A 22,804-nucleotide genomic window follows, 5' to 3' on the forward strand; every position below is an offset into this window, starting at 1 on the left:
GGTCGAGCGCTCTGCAGGCTGATTGTGTGTGAGTGGGTGGGAGGTAAGAGGTGCTGAGGACAACAGTGATTTTTTTTTTAGATGGAGTCTCTGTCACCCAAGCTGGAGTGCAGTGGCTACTATCATAGCCCACTGCAGCCTCAAGCTCCTTGGGGCTCATATGATCCTCCTGCCTTTGCCTCCCAAAGTGCTGGGAGTACAGGCATGAGCCATTGTGCCTGGCTCTAAACATTATTATATTTTATTTTACTTAGTTATGCGTGTTTCTGAGCTTTCTATAGTTTCATGGAGCACAGTCTTCTGGAACTTGTTTTCCCGTCAGCATTATGTTTTTGAGATCCATCATGTTGTTGTACAGCAGTTAATCATTTTCACTGCAGTATATTCCATTAAGTTAAAATACCATAGTTTATTTATGTCTATTCTGTTTATGAACATAATTCTTTTTTTGAGACGGAGTCTTACCCTGTCGCCCAGGCTGGAGTGCAATGGGACGAGCTCGGCTCACTGCAACCTCTGCCTCCTGGGTTGAAGTGATTCTCCTGCCTCAGCCTCCCCAGTGGCTGGGATTACAGGCACATGCCACCATGGCTGGCTAATTTTTTTGTATCTTCAGTAGAGACAGGGTTTCACCATGTTGGCCAGGATGGCCTCAAACTCCTGACTTCGTGATCTACCCACCTCGGCCTCCCAAAGTGCTGGGATTACAGGCAGGAGCCACGGCGCCCGGTCCTGAGTTCTTTTCAAATGTTTTTTTAAATCATGAAGCATGCTTCTGTGAAGATTCTCCTATGTTTCCTGGTGCTTACACACAAATGTCCTTGCTGTATACATATGCAAGAGTGGGAAGTGGTGAACATAGGAATTCATGTTTTCGATTTTTTTTTTTTCATTTTTTTACCTCCATTCTCTCAGAATGTGATCATGTTTTCAATTTCATTGGATAATGCCAAACTTTTCCGAAGTGGCTATGTGAATTTACATCCCTATCAGCTGCCTTGCATCCTCACCCACATGTTATATTGTCAGATCTTTCCATTTTTTCCATTCTGAAGGTGTAACATCATGTCACAGTGGTTTTGATTTCCACTTTACTGATGAATAATGAGGCTGAGCAGTTTTCTTATTTATTGGCCCTTTGGTTTTCCTAATCTATGCAGAAATTTGTGCCTACTTTTCTTTTTGGGTAATTCTGAGTCTTTTTATTCTATTCAGAGGAATTTATTTATTAAGTGTATTGACAAATTGAAACAGTGAGAATTTAACAGTTTTTTTAATAAAAAAATTTAAATTCACTGTCTTCAGTTTAATGCAATTTTTTTGAGACAGAGTTTCGTTCTTGTTGCCCAGGCTGGAGTGCAATGGCACGATCTCAGCTCACCGCAACCTCTGCCTCCCAGGTTCAAGCGATTCTCCTGCCTCAGCCTCCCAAGTAGCTGGGATTACAGGCATGTGCCACCATGCCCAGATAATTTTTTGTATTTTTAGTAGAGATGGGGTTTCACCATGTTGGCCAGCTTGGTTTCAAACTCCTGACCTCAGGTGGTCCATCCGCCTCGGCCTCCCAAAGTGCTGAGATTACAGGCATGAGCCACCACCCCCGGCCCAGTTTAATACAATTTTTAACATATCTCATTTTAGAAAGTCACTCTATGTGGGTTTTTTTTTTGAGACAGGGTCTCACTCTATCACCCAGGCTGGAGTGCAGTGGTGTGATCATGGCTTACTGCAAACTCAACCTCCTGGGCTCAAGGAATCCTCCTGTCTCAGCCTCCATGTGGCTGGGATTACAGGAATGCACCATCATGTCTGGCTAATTTTTAATTTTATTTTGTAGTGTGGGGTCTCAGTATCTTGCCTAGGCTGGCTATGTGTTTTTTAAACTGATAGAAGTTTTAGTTCTTTCTTTTTTTAATGTATAAGCCTCATCTTCATGGAATAAAAGCCTATAGGCTAAAGAAATAGTTACTCATTTACACTGAAAAGTATTACTTCTATTGTCTGAAGTTTCACCAGGTGTGGTGGCTCATGTCTGTAATCCCAGCACTTCGGGAGGGCAAGGCGGGAGGATCACTTGAGGCCAGGAGTTTGAGACCAGCTTGCGCAACATGGTGAAACCCCGTCTCTACAAAAATTAGCTGGGCATGGTGGTGTACACCTGTGGTTATAGCTACCCTCGGGAAGCTGTTGTGGGAGGATTGCTTGAGTCCAGGAGGTTGAGACTGGTGAGCCGCGATTATGCCACTGCACTCCAGCCTGGGCAACAGAGGGAGAGCCTGTCTAAAAAAAAAAAAAGTTTCCTGCATGGGCGGCTTCTGACCTGATGCCAGGGTAACAAGATAGACAAGATGTCTTTAATAATAAAAACACAGGCCAGGCACAGTGGCTCATGCCGGTAATCCCAGCATGTTGGGAGGCTGAGGCAGGAGGATTGCTTGAGCCCAGGAGTTTGAGACCAGCTTGGGCAACACAGCAAGACTCTGTCTCTACACTGCACTCCAGCCTGAAAAAAAGAAGACACACACACACACTAAACTAACTGCATAAGAGACTACTCGCTCAATCATCCATGGCACGAAAGCATCATATGACTGCTTGTGAGACAGAATCAAGTTGCTGTGAAGGCCAAACTTGCCTGCACCTTGCATCCATACTGTGCAGAAGCTGGACTTCAGCCAAGAGTCACTTGCTTTTAGAATAATGGTTTCGGTTGTTAAGTATAAAGTAGGGAAGTATGTTTTAAGCATGACAGAACAAATAAAAGGAAACAAAGTGATTTCACCGAAATAAATGTTTTAATTATAAAAACCCAGTAATCTCTCTAGGCCTACTACGGCTCACAAGAAAAGGAAAAATGTTTTAAAAATTAAAAACACAAAAAGCCCCCCCCTGGTGTTTTGTAGCAATTGTGTGAGTTGTTTAACACGCTTCATAGCACCGAGTCGCCTCTACATTCTTGTAAAACATTAGTGTTAACACCTTCAGAGATTGTACTGAATTAAAAAGATCAGGCATACACTTACCCCATGGACAAGATAAACTGTCTTGTTGTGTACAGGCTGTAGTGTGGTCATATTTGAGGTTGTCTGGAAAAAAAACAGCGAGTTGAAGTGACAACAAAATACTCCCTTCAAGAGTGGAAAATCCTGGCCGGGCATGGTGGCTCACGTCTGTAATCCCAGCACTTTGGGAGGCCAAGGTGAGTGGATCACTTGAGGTCAGAAGTTTGAGACCAGCCTGGCCAACATATAGTGAAACCCCGTCTCTACTAAAAAATACAAAAATTAGCTGGACATGGTGGTGCATGCCTGTAGTCCCCACTACTAGGGAAGCTGAGGCAGGAGAATCGCTTGAACCCCGGAGACAAGAGGTTGCAGTGAGCCGAGATCACACTACTGCACTCCAGCCTGGGGGACAGAGTGAAACTCCGTCTCTCCAAAAAAAAAAAAAAAAAAAAAAAAAGAGTGGAAAATCCTTTCGTTGCTATTACAACATGTAATTTACTGAGTTACAAACAGCAGGGTCAGGGCTGGGCAGGTGCACACACTTATCCATCCTGAGGAACTGCCAGGACAAGACAAAGGCATATTCTACTCCTCACTTGCTCTGATGCCAGTGGCAGTGATCCAGGTTGTGGCAGGTGGCTTCTGTTTCTATGCACATCAGTAATCTAAAACTCAGTCCCATCGTCCTCTGTGGCCTGTGTTAGAGGTGAGGTGACCAGGTGCTTCCATGAAAAAACTTCTCATCTCCAACCAGCCATGCTCCCAGAGAATTTCACAGTCTCTGTGGTGTCAAATCAAAGGGCGCTCAAAGGGAGTTTAAACTCTCCATCAGGCGAGTACATAGCTGGACACAAGGGAGCCCAGGACTGGTTTGGCAGTGGCAGCAAAATGCCCTCCTGTGTTTTCTTGTCTCCTACAGCTGCAGTCAGTAAGCAGAAGTTCTATGCAAGATTTCCAAGACATGATGATGTGTTTTCTTGTATAGTCACTGGAAAATTAAATTCCTCTAAGGCTGGCATGTACCTTGTTCCTCTGAGGATATCTGATTTTGCAGGCCAGTAAGAGGTAGACTGTAATACCTGGTGCCCTATCCACATAAAGCTACTTTAGAAATAAGGAGGAGCTTTCAAGGGGAAAACCACCACATCTGAAATGCTGAAGCTGATCAGCCAATGGAGGTGTTGCCCAAACTGTCCCTACTCTCCCCAAGTGGGGCACATTATGGCAGGACAGGCTGACTGAGGTTTTCCTAAGACTCAGACGTCACCTTACTGAAGTCAGAGGTTCTTTGCCTTAAGCAACCGCAAACAGGAACTTCAGGGTTGGATCTATGCACCATCTTTCTTTTTATAATTTTCTCCATCTAAAGGTCTTGTACATCTTTTGTTAGATTAATTCTTGGATGCTTTATATTCCTGATGCTATTATAAATGTTATCTTTTAAAATATTACACCTTTGCTGGTTGCTGACAAATATAAATAAAACATTTCTGGCCAGGTGCAGTGGCTCATGCCTGTAATACCAGCACTTTGGGAGGCTGAGGCAGGTGGATCACTTCAGGTCAGGAGTTCGAGACTAGCCTGGCCAACATGGTGAAATCCTGTCTCTACTAAAAATACAAAAATTAGCTGGGCATAGGGGCATGGACCTGTAATCCCAGCTATTCGAGAAGCTGAGGCATAAGAATTGCTTGAACCCAGACGGCGGAGCTTGCAGTGACCCGAGACTCATGCCACTGCATTCCAGCCTGGGCGACAGAGCAAGACTGTCTCAAAAAAAAAAAAAAATTTGTATCCAGCAAAACTGGTAATTTCCCTTGTGAATTTTAATCAATCATTTTCCAGGTTGACAATCACATAAACTGCAAACAATGCTTTTTTCTTTCTAATTCTTATAGCTTTGGTTTTGCCTTATTTTTATTTTTATTTTTTTGAGACAGAGTCTCATGCTCTGTCCCCCAGGCTGGAGTGCAGTGGAGTGATCTCAGCTCACTGCAACCTCCGCCTCCCAGGTTCACACCATGAATCTGGGAGTAGCTGGGACTACAGGCCTCAGCCTCCCGAGTAGCTGGGACTACAGGTGCATGCCACCACGCCCAGCTAATTTTTTGTATTTTTAGTAGAGACAGGGTTTCACCGTGTTAGCCAGGATGGTCTTGATCTCCTGACCTCGTGATCCACCCGCCTCGGTCTCCCAAAGTGCTGGTATTACAGGCTTGAGCCACCACGCCTGGCCGGTTTTGCCTTATTTCGTACATGGGATACCCAGTACAACATTATATGGACATGGGGATGGCGGGCTTCTTTGTCTTGTTCTGAGATGAAACAGTGTGCTTTCAGCACTTCACCTTAAGTGTCAGGTTGAGACACTTCCTTTCCACATTTAGGATGCTTTGTTATTTTCTAAATCATCAGGTAACTCTCAAAACCTGAATGTCCTATTAGGACCAAATCTGGCTAACCAGTCCCTCTGGTCAGGGACAGAATCACTGCAGCCATGCCCTAACTTCCTCTACATGGCTCTGCACATCGGCTTGTTGAAATTCACTGCTATGCTCACTTCCAGCCATGGGCTGCCACCTGATTCAGCAACCCCCAGTCTATAGACTCCTTTGCCAGATAAGGCCAGATAAGGTTTTACTCCAGGTGGAAGCCACTCCAGTGAGCGGCTCAGTATGAACTAGGTCCACAGCTTTGCTCAGGACCTGTTTAGCCCTCAGTGAGGGAGGGGCCAGCTCTCCTCACTCACCTGAGTAGTCACTCCACAGGCCCTGGCTCTTCTTAGCCCCCTTCCTGTCCAGGACCCAGGGATCTTCCCCTCGCTCCAGCTGGGAGATTATGTCAGGCTTGGATCCTGGAAGTCCTGCTCGTGGGGAGGGAAGTCTTTGTTTACACAACATTTACAGAGCCCCCTTCCCCTGCCCAAGCCACTTGTGGGGACATGAAAATGGACAGGACTGATCTTCTGCTGGAGCTGAGCACCTAGAGAGGTGATGAGAGCAAACCTCCAGGACCAGCCTGTCCCAGGCCCCGTACCCTGAGAAGCCCCCACCCCAGTCCAATACACAGATACACAGACGAGGCCTGCTAAGGTGGCTTACCCAATGAGACTACATTCCCATAGGTTTCCATCATCACATTTCTGTAGAGGCCCCTCTGAGCAGGGCACAGGCGGTCCCATTCATCCTGGGAGAGGAGCACAGCCACATCCTCGAAGGTCAGCTTGGCCTGGAACGACAGGGGCTGCTGCAGGTAAGACCAAATCCTGACCTCTGTGATGGGGAGTGGGTGCATGTGACATGTGACATGAGCAGTTGGCAGTGGGGGGCTCTGTGAGCTGAGGTGGGTGATGGGAAGGGGCCGTGGAGTTCAGGGCATGTGGTGACGCTCTGGCTGCTCTCAGGAGCTCTACGGGGCGCGGAAGGAACCACAGGGCTCGGGCTGGGGGCACTGCATAAGCACTGGGGACAGCTTACCTGGGGTCCTGCCGGCACTGGCAGGAGTCTGGCTGCTGCCATCACCTGGTCTCCTGGGGACTCCGAGGATCACGGAAATTGAAGGAGCCTATGGGGCTGAGGAAGAGGAGGGGGCAAGTGAGGGGCATGGCCTTGAGACCCTAACTTCCTAGGGGGCCCTCAGGGGATCCCTGGGCCTCATTCAGAGTCACTGAGGGGCACACTGAGGTCAGGTGCAAGGAGCTGCTACTGTTGCAGCCTTGGTCTGCCTTGCCTCCCCCATGAACTCTGACCCTATGGTTCAGGAGCCTGTCCAGGCCCTGAACACACAGTTCCTGGGCCTGCCCAGCTAGTACTGGGCTCTCTGAACACCAGGTGCAAGGCACTTGCTGCACTCTGGTCCCGGCCCATGGTCCTGCCATACACAAGGATACCAGCTCACCAAGGCTCTGTGTGTTCTATACCTGAGGCCCTCACACAAGTACCAGACTGTCCGCAAGTCATGTGGGGGATACAGGCATCAGGCCAAGCTGCTTCCCCAAACACCCTCCCAATTAAGAAAGCCTTGGCCACCAGGGTGACAATAAGACTCCCCTCACCCCACCCTTAGGCAGCCCTAGTGCCCCAATGTGGCACCAGGTTCAACCAGGTATTTGAAGGGGAGGCATGGAAGTGGTCAGTTCTGGACAAACTGAGTCAACAGTGGCCTAGGGATCTGGTCTGAGCAGCTGAAGGAAGACTTGTCATCAAGTGAGAAGGGGATGCTTGGGGTAGTGGGGCTGGTGCTGGAACGTAACAGGACAAGGTAAGCAAAGGTATCTGACACACACCCAAACAGCTGGGAAAAAGGGGGAGCGGGGCAAGAGCTTTCCTGACACATTTGGTCCTGTACAGGATAGGGTTCGCAGTCTTCTGGAGCATCAAAAAGAAGATACTGTGACAGGGATACAGAAACCAACCAGGTGACCAAAGGTGGTAGATCACTCCAGAAAAACGTGGTATAACAAAGCAACCAATCCCCTCACATGCTTGGCTCAGATGGGCACCACAACAAACAGAGTGCTTTAAGAGTGACAAAACAGGTGTCAGGGCTGGGGGCAGAAGTCAAGGGACATCATAATCTCAGTGTCTATAAAACATCAGCTATAGGTGGGCATGGTGGCTCATACCTGTAATCTCAGCACTTTGGGAGGGTGAGGCAGGCACATCACCTGAGGTCAGGAGTTTGAGACCAGCCTGGCCAACATGGTGAAACCCCGTCTCTACTAAAAATACAAAAATCAGGCCGGGTGCAGTGGCTTATGCCTGTAATCCCAGCACTTTGGGAGGCCGAGGCAGGCGGATCACCCGAGGTTGGGAGTTCGAGACCAGCCATGACCAACATGGGGAAACCCCGTCTCTACTAAAAACACAAAATTAGCCGGGTGTGGTGGTGCATGCCTGTAGTCCCAGCTACTTGGGAGGCTGAGGCAAGAGAATTGCTTGAACTCGGGAGGTGGAGGATGCGATGAGCCGAGATCATGCCATTGCACTCCAGCCTGGGCAACCAAGAGCAAAACTCCATCTCAAAACAAAAACAAAAACAAAAATCAGCTGGGTGTGGTGGCGGGTGCCTGTAATCCCAACTACCCAGGAGGCTAAGGCAGGAGAATCACTTGAACCCAGGATGCGGAGGTTGCAGTGAGCTGAGATCATCTCAGCTGAGACTCTGTCTCAAAATAAAACAAAAAAAACACACATCAGATACATGTATATATTTGCACAGACAACTTTCAGGAAGATACACAATAAACTAACTGCCTGCCTCTGAAGAACATGACAGGGAAACACGGTTGGAGAGAGACTGACTTTCAACCCTCCCCTGTGCTGCTGTTCTCCAAAAATGCCCATTCCCTCCAAATGTGTGTGTGAGCACACTTCTGTGTTAGCGCAATGCAACTCTAATTAGAATTCCAACAGAAGTCTTTTAAAGGAATGACTACAACTACTTGAGAATTCATAAGAAGAATGGATGCTAGAGAATAGCCAAGAATTTAACTGGAAAGAACAGAGGGTGGGGACTGCCTTGCCAGGAATCAGAGCCAAGGGTGGGTAGGAAGCCGCTGCAATTAAACCAACAAGTTGTTGACAGAGGAACAGATGAAGCCAGACAGGTATGTGGGAAATTGGAAGATAACAAAAATGTTACATTTTAGTTCAGCAGGAAATCAGTGGTTCCTTTAGTAACTTGTGTGTACCCAGACAGGATACATCAATAACCAATTTTTTTGTTTGTTTCTTTTTGAGACAGAGTTTCACTCTTGTTGCCCAGGCTGGAATGCAACGGTGAGATCTCTGCTCACCGCAACCTCCACCTCCTGGGTTCAAGTGATTCTCCTGTCTCAGCCTCCCAAGTAGCTGGGATTACAGGCATGCGCCACCATGCCCAGCTAATTTTTTTTATATTTTTAGTAAGGACAGGGTTTCCCCATGTTGGTCAGGCTGGTCTCGAACTCCCGACCTCAGGTGATCCGCCCGCCTCGGCCTCCCAAAGTGCTGGGATTACAGGCGTGAGCCACCGTGTCCAGCCACCAATTTTTTTTTTTTTTTTGAGACGAAGTCTTGCTCTGTCACCCAGGCTGGGATGCAATGGGGTGATCTTGGCTCACTGCAACCCCTGCCTCCCAGGTTCAAGCAATTCTCCTGCCTCAGCCTCCCGAGTAGCTGGGATTACAAGCACCCACCAGCACGCCCAGCTAATTTTTAAAATATTTTTAGTAGAGATGGGTTTTCACCATCTTGGTCAGGCTGGTCTCGAACTCCCGACCTCAGGTGATCCACCCGCCTTGGCCTCCCAAAGTGCTGGGATTACAGGCATGAGCCACCATGCCCAGCCCAACAATAACCAATTTTGGATTAAGATGAAGACCAAGTGTGAGCATTAACAGTGGCCTCATGTGCTCCTGGTCCCCCTGTCTGACATCTGCCTACCCTCAAGGGCAGAAGTGCCTTCTCTCCTGCCACACCCTGACCCTTTCCATGGGTCACCCACCAGCGCACAGATCTGCCATTTCTTTATTTTGAAACAGAATCTCGCTCTGTCACCCAGGCTGGAGTGCAGTGGCATGATCTCGGCTCACTGCAACCTCCGTCTCCCAGGCTCAAGCGATCCTCCTACCTTAGCCTCCTGAGTAGCTGGGACTACAGGCACCTGCCTCCATGCCCGGCTAATTTTTGTACTTTTTGTAGGTACGGGGTTTCACCATGTTGCCCAGGCTGGTCTCAAACCCCTAAGCTCAAGTGATATGCCCCTCTCGGCCTCCCAGAGTGCTGGAATTACAGGCGTGAGTCACTGCGCCTAGCCCTGCATGCGAATTTGACCTTGGGTGAATGCACAGCTCTGGTCCCCTGGAAACCTGGCAGAGGTGGATGGTCATTCTCTCTATGGTCCAATCACACCTGGGCTGTGACTCAATGATGAACAACCACAGGAAGTACATTCAGGGCCTCCCTAGCAGGTCTTGCAGCCAGTTCTCCTGACACAGGAGGTGCTGGCTTGTATGACCACGAGGCTTTCGACTAGGCTAACTCCTCCTCCTACCTGCATCTTGTGTTTATGCACCTCAGTACTCCCTGGATGGCTGCTGGATGATGCTGGCCAGCTTTTCCGAGAAGCTGCTGCTAGGCATGGTTGTCCTGTGAGTCTGAAAAGTCAGTTGAGCCCAGTAGCTCTTTTGGTACACTTGAGCTCGTGATCCCCCTTCCCTCTGACTCAACCTTTCAGTATGGTGTCTCATAGCATCTCAGACACTTAACATCCCAAACCAAGCACCCCCTCTACCATCATTTCTACCCCCAGCTTGGTCTGTGAGCCTGTGCATCAGCCTCCTTCCTTCTTCACTCCCACACTTCTATTCACCTTCCAAGCACATCCAGAACCTGACCATGTTGCCCATCTCGTCCTCCCTGCCCCATGACAACCACCCCTAGATGTTCGGCAGCTCCCATCTGGGCAGACAGACTCCCAGCACCGTCTGTCTGCCCAGCCCCTCCATCTACCTTCCTGTGAGAACACAGTGACTGTCCTCTGCTCCAAGGTCCTCCCAGGACCCCACTGGCTCCTATGGGCCTGCCCCAAACTTTGTGATTTTCCTCAGAGCCCTGCAGCCCTTTATCCCTTGGCCTGTGCTCCCCATCCAACTCTTAGAGACCTCTGCCCCACCCACCGCAGCAGCCCTGGCCTCACCCAGCTCTCATCCTATCCCTTTCTCCTGCACCAGCAGACCAAGAAGCAGGCCCAACAGAGTAATCAGTGGTCGACCTTTTTTTTTTTTTTTAATTACTTCTAGGCTAATGATTACAAATTGCCAGGCAATGTACTTTTTTAAACTTTTGATTAATTTCTTAGAGACAGGGTCTCACTTTGTAGTCCAGGCTGGAGTACAGTGGCTCAATCACAGCTCAATGCAGCCTCCAACTCCTGGGCTCAGGTGATCCTCCCACTTCAGCATCCCAAGTAGCTAGGAATACAGGTTGCACCACCATGCCTGGATAATTTCTTAATTTTTTTTTTTGGTAGAGACGAGGTCTTGCTGTGTTGCCCAGACTGGTCTTGAACTCCTAGGCTCAAGGGATCCTCCCTCCTTGGCCTCCGAAAGTGTCAAGATTACAGGCCTGAGAACACCACACCCGGCCTGTTTGTTGAATAAATGAATGAACAGGAATGAGCTCACACTTTATGCCATTTGTAATAGCCAAGTACGGAGTCAACACTTTCCACTGGCAGGCATGGGAAAGTGGAGTTTCTCATACTCTTAAGAAGGCGACCTAGCAGTATTTAGGCAAATCAGACTGGCCCTTGGATAGTGGGTACCTGATAAGAATGGATGTGGGTGAGGGTGCAGATTCAAGGATGTTGCTGAGGCAAATGCTACGTTGGTCCTTCCACATACAAGTTACACACCTGCTAAAGAGAAAGATGTATGTTGTGTCAGGTCACCAGATGGGTGAGTGAAAATGCAGCATGGGGCCAGCATGCAGGGGAAAATCTCATTTTGTAAACTATGACCCCGAGCCCATGAAGGGTATGTGTGTCACAAGGACCTGGGACTGGTTCACCTGCCTCACTTGGGCCAGCTGCATTGAGGCCCCACCTATAAATCCAGATGACACACTCCTCTGAAGGCCTGGAGATCATGTGGTTGGTGAGAGGAGAGCGCTAAGAACAGGCTTGGCTCAGAGGAGGATGCTGCTGGATAAGGTGTTATTGTCTATTTGATTAACACACAGAGGAAATACTCCAAAGGACAATACCAGGCTGTCAACAAGTGTGTGGCAAGGAGAAGTGAAAGGGAAAGACTGCCACCTGGGGTGAGTCTTAGAAAAGCATCACACAAAATGCAGTATCAGGTCTCTATTGAAAGATGACCATCACATATTGCTAATTAAAAAAAAAATTGGCCAGGCACAGTGGCTCATACCTGTAATCCCAGCACTTTGGGAGGCCGAGGCGGGTGGATCAAAAGGTCAGGAGTTCGAGACCAGCCTGGCCAACATAGTGAAACCCCGTCTCTACTAAAAATACAAAAAGTTAGTCAGGCATGGTGGCGGGCACCTGTAATCCCAGCTACTCAGGAGGCTGAGGCAAGAAAATAGCTTGAACCTGGGAGGCAGAGGTTGCAGTGAGCCAAGATTGTGCCACTGCACTCCAGCCTGCATGACAGAGCAAGACTCTGTCTCACACACTCACACACACACACACACACACACAATCCTATCACAAAGTCTGATTGTATTCTGGTAATAAATGAACAAAAATGGCTGGGCATGGTGACTCACACCTATAATCCCAGTACTTTGGGAGGCCAAGGTGGGAGAATCGCTTGAGTTCAGGAGTTCAAGAACACCCTGGACAATATAGTGAGACCCCGTCTCTATAAAAAAATTTAAAAAATTAGCTGGTTTGTAGACCTAGGTACTCTGGAGGCTGAGATGGGAAGATTGCTTGAGCCCAGGAGGTCAAGGCTGCAGTAAGCTGTCACTGCACCACTACACTCCACCCTGGGCAACAGAATGAATCCCTGTCTCAAAATAAATAAATAAATAAATAAATAAAAATTTTAAAAAATATATGAACAAAATACATTTTAAAAGTGGTATTAACTAGTTTAAATTTTTTCCTTACTTACACTACGGCAGATAAAGGTTTCAGTTTCCTGGAACGAGCCTGTAACAGGATACCAGGCCAGGCAAACACCATGGACCTCAACCTAAACCTTGCATACTCAAGACAGGAAAACGTAAGAGCTATCGGGGGTGCCAGAAACTGGCTTTTAACAACACACTCCATCCCCACTTCACGGGATTCTGACGTCCAACTCCAAGCTTCGCTCCATGAGAACACAGTTCAGGCAGGGAAGGAGGATGCTGTGGACAGTTTTTAAAAATTAAGACAGGCTAATGACGAGTCCTCTATAGATGCCAGGCTCCAGGGCCAGGGGCTGGGACAGGCTGGAGATCACCGCCACAGAATACTGGAAGTGGAGTTTGAGGAGCCCCCTCTTGAGGCCATGCCAACAGCTAACAAATGGGCAATATAAAGAACACCCACTCAGGGCACTGGCTGAGCAATGATCCCTCCCACCCACTGGTTACAAAGGTGGCAGCATAAGGAGCTAATTTTTCAAACTCAGGAATTTCAATCTTGAAAATTTCCCTAAGGAATAATACAAAACAAAAACAATAGATCAACGTTATTAGCAGCAACTGGCTTTCCAGTTTTCTTTAGGTGATCAAAAGCCACATCGCAGTGAGACATTCCTATCACTCTTTTTGGAATTCCTGACTGTCTTGATGTGACAAAGCAGTGTGCCTGTCATTCCAGAGGACCCTGCACATGGTCACACACTGGGACAGGCACATTTGGAGTCTCCTGATCTGGGATGAGCTGCCAGGATCTCCTCCAGGGCCACTGCCTTCTCCTGCTCCTCATCATCCTCACTCCCTGGACTTTCTGCTAACAAGCACTGCTCCCTCTTCATCACCAAGGAGCCCCTACCCGCTAGGGTGAAAGCACTTTCAAGAGAGGCAGCTTCTGAGCCACTTGTGAGCACAAGGCGAAACACTGCTAAACTTGACCTAATCTAAACTAACCCTAACCAACCTAAACTAACCCTAACCTGCAACCTTTCCAGAATTAATGATCAGAAATATGTATCCAAATTGATAGCTTTCTGGTCGGGCACAGTGGCTCATGCCTGTAATCCCAGCACTTTGGGAGGCCAAGGTGGGTGGATCACCTGAGGTCAGGTGCTGAGACCAGCTCGGTCGGGGAGACCCTAACCCAGCGGCGCTAGAGGAATTAAAGACACACACACAGAAATATAGAGGTGTGAAGTGGGAAATCAGGGGTCTCACAGCCTTCAGAGCTGAGAGCCCCGAACAGAGATTTACCCACGTATTTATTAACAGCAAGCCAGTCATTAGCATTGTTTCTATAGATATTAATTTAACTAAAAGTACCCCTTATGGGAAACGAAGGGATGGGCCAAATTAAAGGAATAGGTTGGGCTAGTTAACTGTAGCAGGAGCATGTCCTTAAGGCACAGATCGCTCAGGCTATTGTTTGTGGCTTAAGAATGCCTTTAAGGGGTTTTCCACCCTGGGCCGGCCAGGTGTTCCTTGCCCTCATTCCGGTAAACCCACAACCACAACCTTCCAGCCTGGGCATTATGGCCATCATGAACATTTCACAGTGCTACAGAGATTTTGTTTATGGCCAGTTTTGGGGCCAGTTTATGGCCAGATTTTGGGGGGGCCTGATCCCAACAGTCAGGAGTTCAAGACCAGCCTGGGTGACATGGTGAAACCCCGTCTCTTCTAAAAATACAAAAATTAGCTGGGTGTGGTGGCACGTGCCTGTAATTCCAGCTCCTCCCAAGGCTGACGCATGAGAATTGCTTGAACCTGGGAGGTGGAGTTTGCAGTGAGCCAAGATCGCGCCATTGCACTCCAGCCTGGGCAACAGAGTGAGACTCCATCTCAAAAGAAAAAAAGCAAATAAACAAACAAACAAAACAAAACAAAAAAACAACCAAACTGATAGCTTTCTTATATACCAGTAACACCTAGTCAGAAAATATGAAGGGAAAAAAATCTATTCAACAAATAGCAACAAGAAACAAGATTAAACCTTAGAAATGCAGAGTCCCTATAAAGAAAACTGTAAAACATCAAGGAAACACTTGAGGACACTCATCTGGGAAAACATTTTTTGGGTAAGACCTCAAAAGCACAGGAACAAAAGCAAACTAGACAAATGGAATTACATCAACTAAAAAGCTTCTGTACAGGAAAGGAAACAATCAGCAGAGTGAAGAAACAACATACAGAATGGAAGAAAATATTTACAAGCTATCCATCCGATAAGGGATTAATAACCAGAATGCAGAAGGGAGTCAAACAATTCAATAGAAAGAGACAGCTAATCCGATTTAAAAACAGGTAAATGATCTGAGTAATTTATCAAAAAAAGACAATATGTATGGCCAACAAGCATATGAAAAAAACTAAAAATAGATCCACCATATGACCCAGCAATTCCACTGCTTGTTATATACCCAAAAGAAAGGAAGTCAGTATATCAAAAAGATATCTGAACATACATGTTGACTGCAGCACTATTCACAATAGCTAAGATATGGAATCAACCGAAATGTACATCAAATAAATGGATACAGAAAATGTGGTATATGTACACAATGGAATATGATTCAACTATAAAAATAAGGAAATTATGTCATTTGCAGCAACAGGGATGGAACTGGAGGTCATTATGTTAATTGAAATAAGCCAGGTACAGAAAGACAAATATTGCATGTTTTCACTCGTATGTGTGAGTTAAAAAAGTTGGTCCCATGGAGGTAGAGGGTAGAATGATGATTACCAGAGGATGGGAAGGGTGGGGTTGGGGGGAGGTATGAGATGAATAGAAGTGGGTTAATGACTACAAACATACAGTCAGATATAATGAATAAGTTCCAGTGTTTGATACCACGGTAAGATGACTATAGTTAATAATTTATTGTATATTTCAAAACAACCAGAAGAAGAGATGTGAAATGTTTCCAACACAAAAAATGATGTTTGAGGTGACAGACATCCTAATTACCCTGATTTGATCATTATACATTGTATGCTATCCTTGTATCAAAATATCACATGTATCCCATAAATGTGTATAATTATTATATTCAATAAAAAACTTTAATAAAAATACAGGTATATTTTTATTATTTCATGTGGGAAGGGCTGTTCTAAGCAAAATACCAAAAGCAAAAAGCAGAGCTCCACAGATCTGCAGCTTATAAATCAAAATCATATGCACATCAAAGCTACCAAACTCCAAAAATGGACCTAAAGGCATGCAACAATTTAGTATATGACAAAAGCGGTTTTTCAAATCAATGGGAAGATCAATGGTGTTAGAAATGGCTATGATTTAGGGGAAAAAAGGAATTCCAAAAGCTGGATTCCAAACTCACCCCACAATAAAATAAATTCCAGACGTATCCAACATTTTACAAGTACCACAGAAAAACAAGAGTTTATTTTAAAAATAATCTTGGAGTGGGGAAAGCCCTTTAAAACACAGCACAAAGCCCAAAATGCCTTAAGGCAAAATATTTGACTCCTAAAAATTTTAAATTTTCTATTTTGAAAAAGCCCAAACCAGAATCAAACACCACAATCAGAGTCAAAAGACAAATTGAGAAGCATGTTTTCAACATACATGGAAAAAAATATGAGCTGGCAAATCACAAAGAAATACAAATGGCGACAACACAAATGAAGGGATTTCAATCTCACCAATAAACGCAAAACGTCGACCTGGCAGGAATGCAGTGACCTGTCAAAGCCCACAGGACCAGAGTCCCGTCCAGGGCGGGAATGTCAATGGCAATCTCCCACCCTTACCCACTTCGTAGAGTCCACCGGACAGAGAGACCTATGTCCAGAAGACAAGTTACGAACTGAAAAATCTACGAGTACCCACCCGGCGGAGGACGAGTGGAGCGCCCCCTGCCGCCCCTGGTGTTAGTCAAACGACACCAGCTTCCCTTTGATGACAGAAGAAAGGGTGCGCGCGAGTGCCTAAAGCTCTAACGGCATTGAAACATTCTGAAACTGTTCACAGTTCCTGCCTCTTCATACACTGGCAGAGTGTCGGGGGGGATGACTTTTACATATTTCTGACATGCCTGCATTAGAAGAAGTATTGCATATTATTTTCAATTTTAAAATTAAGCCAATAAACAACAAGGAAAATATTTGCGGTGTTGCAAAGAGTTGGGCTCATTCATTAAAATAGGGCTCTAACACAGTAACAGAAAAGACAGCATCGATAGCAAAATGGGGAGAGGATAAGACACCCGGCAAGTAGCACACTCGACCAACTGCTGAAACGAAAGCAGCTCGTTTTCGTCTTCACGCGGGAAGACTTTTCATAGCTAAGTAAAGTGGCGCTCCCGGTGCGCCGCCGGGGTCTTCCCGGGGCTCCTCGGGATGTGCATCAAACAGAAAAAACCTCCATTTTTATATTTTGGGGAAGCTCCCCACCCCTTTCCGGGCCCATCCCAGGGGCCGCGAGACCCCGAGGAGCGCGGCAAGAAGAGCGGCCCGGGGGTCCGGACTGCACCCCTAGGACTCCGGCCATCCTGGCCCTAGGCACGGCGCCCGGTAGAAAGCGCGCGGGAGGGCACGAGGGGGAGGAAGGCCGGAGATCTGAGGAGATCCAAGGTGGGAGGGACAGGGGCGGGGAAGGGACCGAGGCCGTCCGAGGCGGACGGGGGTGCGGGAGGGCCTGAGGGGGTCCAAGGCCGGGCGAGGGGAAGGGTGGGAACCCCGAACGGGGGAGAGGGCGCGGCCTTGGCCCTGGGGAGGAGGCCGCCGCGCGTCCGTGAGGGGAGGGGACCAGCGTAAACGCAGGAGGCAGTGCGTGCTCGCGGGGAAGAGTCCACGATTCGTGTGGAGGACGCACCGGCTCCGGTGTCCGTGATGGGAGAGGGTCCTGGCCGGCGACGACACGCGCCCCCCACTCACCGTCAGCGCCGCAGCCTCACGCGCGAAGGAACGGCATCCCGCAGCACCTTCAGACAAAGGGCTGCCCCGCCCCGTCTGCGCAGCGGCCAATCCCTGGGGGCTCCTGCCCCTCAGTTCCCGCCCCCACAGCCGAGTTCGCCAATCCTGGAGGGCAAGCATGTTTACGTCATTTGGCCCGCCTGCCCGCCCGAAGCCTTTCTCGGTGACCGACTGCAGGGAGCTCTCAGGAGCCACCGAGAGCCAGACCTCCGCGATCCCTAGAGGGGCCGAACACCTCTGGGCAATGGGCCCGGCCGGCTCCCCGGCCGCACTTCCGGGCGCGGAGGTTACAGCCCATCGCCGAGCCTTACCCGCTCGCAGTCCCGGTTCCCGAGCTCCTGCCGCCGTCGCCCTGTGGAGGACACCCCTGCCGGCCCCGCAGTCCCTCCTCGACTTGCGCTGGCTTCGGCCGTCCTGGAACTCGAGCTCGTTCCCCCCTCCGAGCCTTTTGTCCTTGGGGTTCCCGCTGCTGGGAACGACCTTGCCCTCAGCCGCCTGGCTGGTCCCTGCGCCGCTGCAGTGCGAATGTCGCCTTCTCAGGGGCCCTTTCTCTTCCTTCGTTGCAACACTGAAGTCCTCTTGTTTGATGACTTGCGTGAGGTTATTCCTCCCACTTAGGAGGCTGAGTGCTGCGAGGTCCGAGGCGCAGCCGCTCTTCGCTGTGTCCGGCCCGGCGTGCTCCCGACAGGGGGCGTCACTGAACAGCGACCGTCTCCGTCGCCCACTCGGCCCTGGTGTTTGCTTTTTGGTGTGTTTACACCGCGCACCTGGGGGAGAGGGGCGGGCCTTAACCAGGGCGCGGGCCACACCCGTGTGGAGGCTTCGGGCACAGCCCAGGACCTGACAGCCGCGGCAGGGAGGGTGGGGCTGGTCTGGAGCGGTGTCAGGGGACGGGAAGGCTGACGCCTAGTCCACCTTCTGCTGGCCCCACTCCCGAGGGTCAGGTCCGCGTCGTCCATTGGGCGCGTGGGCGGGCCCAGACTCTCAAGAGGCTTCCCCACAGGGCGGGGCTGGGGGCTGCGTGGGGGCGGCGGGGAAGGCTTAAGGTTAGGGGGTAGGCTTGAAGCGAGTGCCCGGCCCGTGCTGTTGGAAGCGGAGGCCGGGAGGATGTGGCGATAACTCCATAATTGCCGCGCACCAGGCTAACGCCAAGTCTGTGCTACGCTTCAGCGAACTTAACAGCAGCCCTTGCGGGCAGGGGTTCGCGCTTCACGGAGCTTCCATCCACCACGCGCGTTTCGAGCAATGGGCCCGTTGCCTGGCGCACTAGAAGCCAAAACTGTGGCACCAGTTTTTGGGAAAAGAGAAGGCTTTATTATTTCAAGGTCGACGGCCAAGGAGACCGGAGGCATGGCTCAAATGTGGCTCCCACATGTGGGCTTAGGTCAAAGTCGATGGGTTAGGGAGGACAGGTTGGCACACAGAAGTGCTGGCGGGCAGGTTTCAATAGGAGGGCTTTAAACTTGGCCATTTATGGTAAGGTGTGGGATGGCAGGTTTCAGCACCAGATCTTCCAGGATGATGGACCCTTCCTTTCTGAAAGCGTTCCGCCCCTCAAGCTCCGGTCATGTCCCTGTCTTCTTGGCTCCACAGGGAGGAAACGTTGGTTCCGAGTTACGATTTTCCTCCTTTGTGCATGTCCGGGTTACATGACTTTCAGTTTTGGCTCTGCTGTACCTCCTGTTACCAACAGAATAGGGTCAGTTTGGGCCAGTCTTGTGGTTACACCTCAGCGTCACAGGATTTCCTCTGCCAAAGGGCTGTGAAGCTCAGGATCAAGGTAATCAAAATTCAGCTCTACTATTGGATTGTCCTGGATTGTTTTAGCAGTTGACAGGGATCAAGCTCTGTCCCAGCAACCTTGATCCCAACAGAGAACTGATGCTCCTAGGACCTTCACCTCAGACCTCAGTGCATCCTGGTTTTTGTTTTTCTTCCTCCTCCACAACTTTTTTATTTTGCAAATGTTGATACATTCATAAAGGTTGAAAGAATAATACAATGAATACCTCCGTGCCCTTCACTTAGATTTAGCCGCTGACATCCTCTCTAGCACGTCCCTTCTGTGTCTCTGTCACTCTTTTTCCTTCAACAGCACAATGTTTATTGAGTGCTTGTGTGCTAAGCACTAAGTGTCGGGGCTACATCAGTGAACAAGCAAGTGCCTAACAAATCCATGTCTTTCTGGACCATACATGTGAATGGAGACAGTAGGCAATACGCAGAATAAATGTAGGAATTACAGAGTGTGTCCAGAGATGGTGAGGACTACAGAAGGTCTGGGCAGGTGCCATTGTGTCTGCTGGTTCACCTGGGCGACATGAGGCAGCAGCTGCCCCCTCTTCCTCTGGCTCCTTCAGCTCCAAGACTAAAGGCTCCAGCTTCTCCTATAGGGCAACAAAGGGGTTTCAGCGCATCCTGGGCTCCAGCTTGAGGTCACAGACCTCAACTTGTCTCTCCTCACTTTACATCCATCTTCCCTTCCCAACTGTCTGCCCTGTTTCAGCATCAGATGCAAAGACAACAGCCTTACAGGAACTGTTAACTATGTGCCACAATGGTGTAAGGCACAGTCCCTGCAACAAATCGTATATGATATATATATAATATATATACACACAATTTACGTATCGTTCATGAGTATACAGTTTACTTTTTTTATTTTTTATCCTTTTTTTGAGACCGAGTTTCGTTGTCGCCCAGGCTGGAGTGCAATGGCATGATCTTGGCTCACCGCAACCTCTGCCTCCTGGGTTCAAGCCATTCTCCTACCTCAGCCTCCCGAGTAGCTGGGATTACAGGCGCCTGCCATCATGCCCAGCTAATTTTTGTATTTTTAGTAGAGATGGGGTTTCGCCATGTTTTGACACCAGTTGTTTTGGAAAAACTCAAACTGTTTTTTTTTTCTGCTCTCACACTGCCACAAGTGGGATTCAAACCCACACCTACCTTAGGAGACCAGAAAATTGTTTCAGAAAAACTCTCAAACCCTATTTTTCCTCTGCTCTCATGCTAACAACACAGAAGACTTATGTAGCCCCAAAATATATGGGGATTTCTCCTCATCAGCAAGCCATCAATTCTACTGGGTGTCCTCCAGTTCAGCTCCTTCACTGTCTACCTGGAGATAGTGCCGGATCCCACAGGATGAGGGCTCAGTTCCCGACTCCCCAATCCCCGACAGGAGTCACAGCCTGGGCCTCCAGAACTGATTGACTTCCTTCAAGTCAGTTCACAACTCCCCAGTCCCCGACTTGAGTCATAGCCCGGGCCTCCAGAACTGATTGACTTCCTTCAAGTCAGTTCACGACTCCCCAGTCCCCGACTTGAGTCATAGCCCGGGCCTCCAGAACTGATTGACTTCCTTCAAGTTGGGGTTTCCATGACTCCCTCTTTGGGTTTGATTTGCTAGAACAGCTCACAGAACTCAGGGAAACCCTTACTTATGTTTGCCAGTTTATAATGAAGGATATTACAAAGGATACAAATAAAGAGATGTGTAGGGCAAGGCATGGGGAGAGGGGTGCAGAGCCTCTGTGCCCTTGCAGGGCACACAACCCTCCAGGAATTTCCATGTGTTCAGCTATCCAGAAGCTCTACAAACCCAGTCCTCTTGGGTTTTCATGGAAGCTTCATGACATCAATATTTTTTCCACCAGGCTATGAGGTGGGACCCTCTCTGGAATGATGGTCTTATGACCCACAATCAGAAAGGTAGGGGAAGATTAGGGTCCTGCGGGCAGGAGGTCAGAGAGATTTTGTTCTCTGAAGCCTAATGCATCCAATGTTATAACAAACGAGTGTAACAAGGGCTATGGCAGTTATGAGCCAGAAACCATACAAACGTGTGTGTGTGTGTATGGAAAGAGAGAGAGACCAGAAGTGCTATGCTGGAAACTATTCTTTTGAGGTTGTGTTCACATTTTTTTAAACCAATTTAACATATTATGTTACTATCTCACTTAAGATTGGCATTGACTGTGCAACAGAAAGCTGATTACAGTGGCTGAACCAAATAGGTGTTTTTTTTTTATGAGTCAATTTTTCTAGGAATACAGAGCCCATCCAAGGCCACACAATGCCACCAGGCCTCTAGGCTCCCCCTTTATTTTCCATTGGCCATCTTAATAAGCAGCTTTCATTTTTTTTTTTTTTTTTTGCCTCATGATTGCAAGAAGACTGCTTCATCACTAGAATCACATCCAGATTCCAGGCAGAAAGAGAAAAAACAAAAGACAAAATCAAATGTATGCTCAGTCAACCCCATGTGTTTCAGAACTGCACCCTGTGACTTTTACTTATATATTTTTGGTCTAAAGTGTTTTACAAGACCAGTTCTAGCTCCAAGGGTGATTAGGAAAATGTGTTTTTTCAGCTGGGTAAAGTGCCATGTTTAAGATTAAAAATTGCCAAAAATCAGGCTGGGCACGGTGGCTCATGCCTGTAATCCCAGCACTTTGGGAGGCCGAGGTGGGCAGATCACGAGGTCAGGAGATCGAGACCATCCTGGCAAACACGGTGAAACCCAATCTCTACTAAAAAAAATACAAAAAATTAGCCAGGCGTGGTGGCGGCACCTGTAGTCCCAGCTACTTGGGAGGCTGAGGCAGGAGAACGGTGTGAACCCAGGAGGCGGATCTTGCAGTGAGCCGAGATCGCGCCACTGCACTCCAGCTTGGGTGACAGAGCGAGACTCCGTCTCAAAAAAAAAAATTGCCAAAAATCCCTGATAGTGTTTTTGTGATGCAATGTGAGAACTTACAGGTAATCAATTTGACACCAGATAAGTGATAAAGAGTAAACTTAAAAATCAATTTAAAATTCATATCCTCAGATCTGATTTCATTAACTATCATTCAGTTTATCCTCAACCTAATTAATATGTACAACTGAGGATATTTAGAAATACTCTGTTCAGAGAAGAGAAATAAACATTTCTTATGGGGAAATATACTATAAGGCTGATAATAAATTGATTTTTAAAAATATATTTGACTGCTATGTCCTTACTGCTGTATTTTTGTTGCTTTATTGAGGTATAAATTGCACAGACAATAAATTGAACATACTTTAAGTATAGTTTAATGAAAATCTTGACATAAGTAGATGCCTGTGAAACTATCCCCACAATTAAGATACTAAACAGGTCCATCAGCCCCAAACGCCCCCATCCCTGGGTCTGCTTTCTGTCACTCTAACTCAGTTTGTAGTTTGTATGATATTATA

The 22,804-nt window shown here is 48.1% G+C and overlaps 1 protein-coding gene across 19 annotated transcripts in view; it reads right to left on the reverse strand.

The window, feature by feature from the left end:
* The window catches only part of ZNF250 (zinc finger protein 250), a 60,465-nt gene extending 41,949 nt beyond the window's left edge, over nucleotides 1-18,516 (reverse strand). For 8 of the 19 annotated variants that reach the window (XR_010112856.1, XR_010112855.1, XR_010112853.1 and 5 more), the window contains exons 1-5: nucleotides 17,540-17,651; nucleotides 6,482-6,577; nucleotides 6,107-6,233; nucleotides 5,755-5,868; nucleotides 3,024-3,086 (exon numbers count right to left, since the gene is read on the reverse strand). Coding sequence is in view for 9 of the 19 variants with exons in the window: in XM_034966962.4 (XP_034822853.1) it covers nucleotides 3,024-3,086; nucleotides 5,755-5,868; nucleotides 6,107-6,248; nucleotides 6,482-6,523 (361 nt within the window). In the remaining 10 variants the exon portion in view is untranslated. Of the gene's footprint in view, nucleotides 1-3,023; nucleotides 3,087-5,754; nucleotides 5,869-6,106; nucleotides 6,249-6,481; nucleotides 6,578-17,477; nucleotides 17,652-17,889 lie in introns of those variants that run through there. The other 11 variants (XR_010112848.1, XR_010112847.1, XM_034966965.3 and 8 more) reach the window with 10 other exon arrangements.
* Between the last annotated feature and the right edge of the window lie 4,288 nt (nucleotides 18,517-22,804).

This window comes from Pan paniscus, chromosome 7 (assembly GCF_029289425.2).
Source record: "Pan paniscus chromosome 7, NHGRI_mPanPan1-v2.0_pri, whole genome shotgun sequence".
Lineage (NCBI taxonomy): Eukaryota > Metazoa > Chordata > Mammalia > Primates > Hominidae > Pan > Pan paniscus.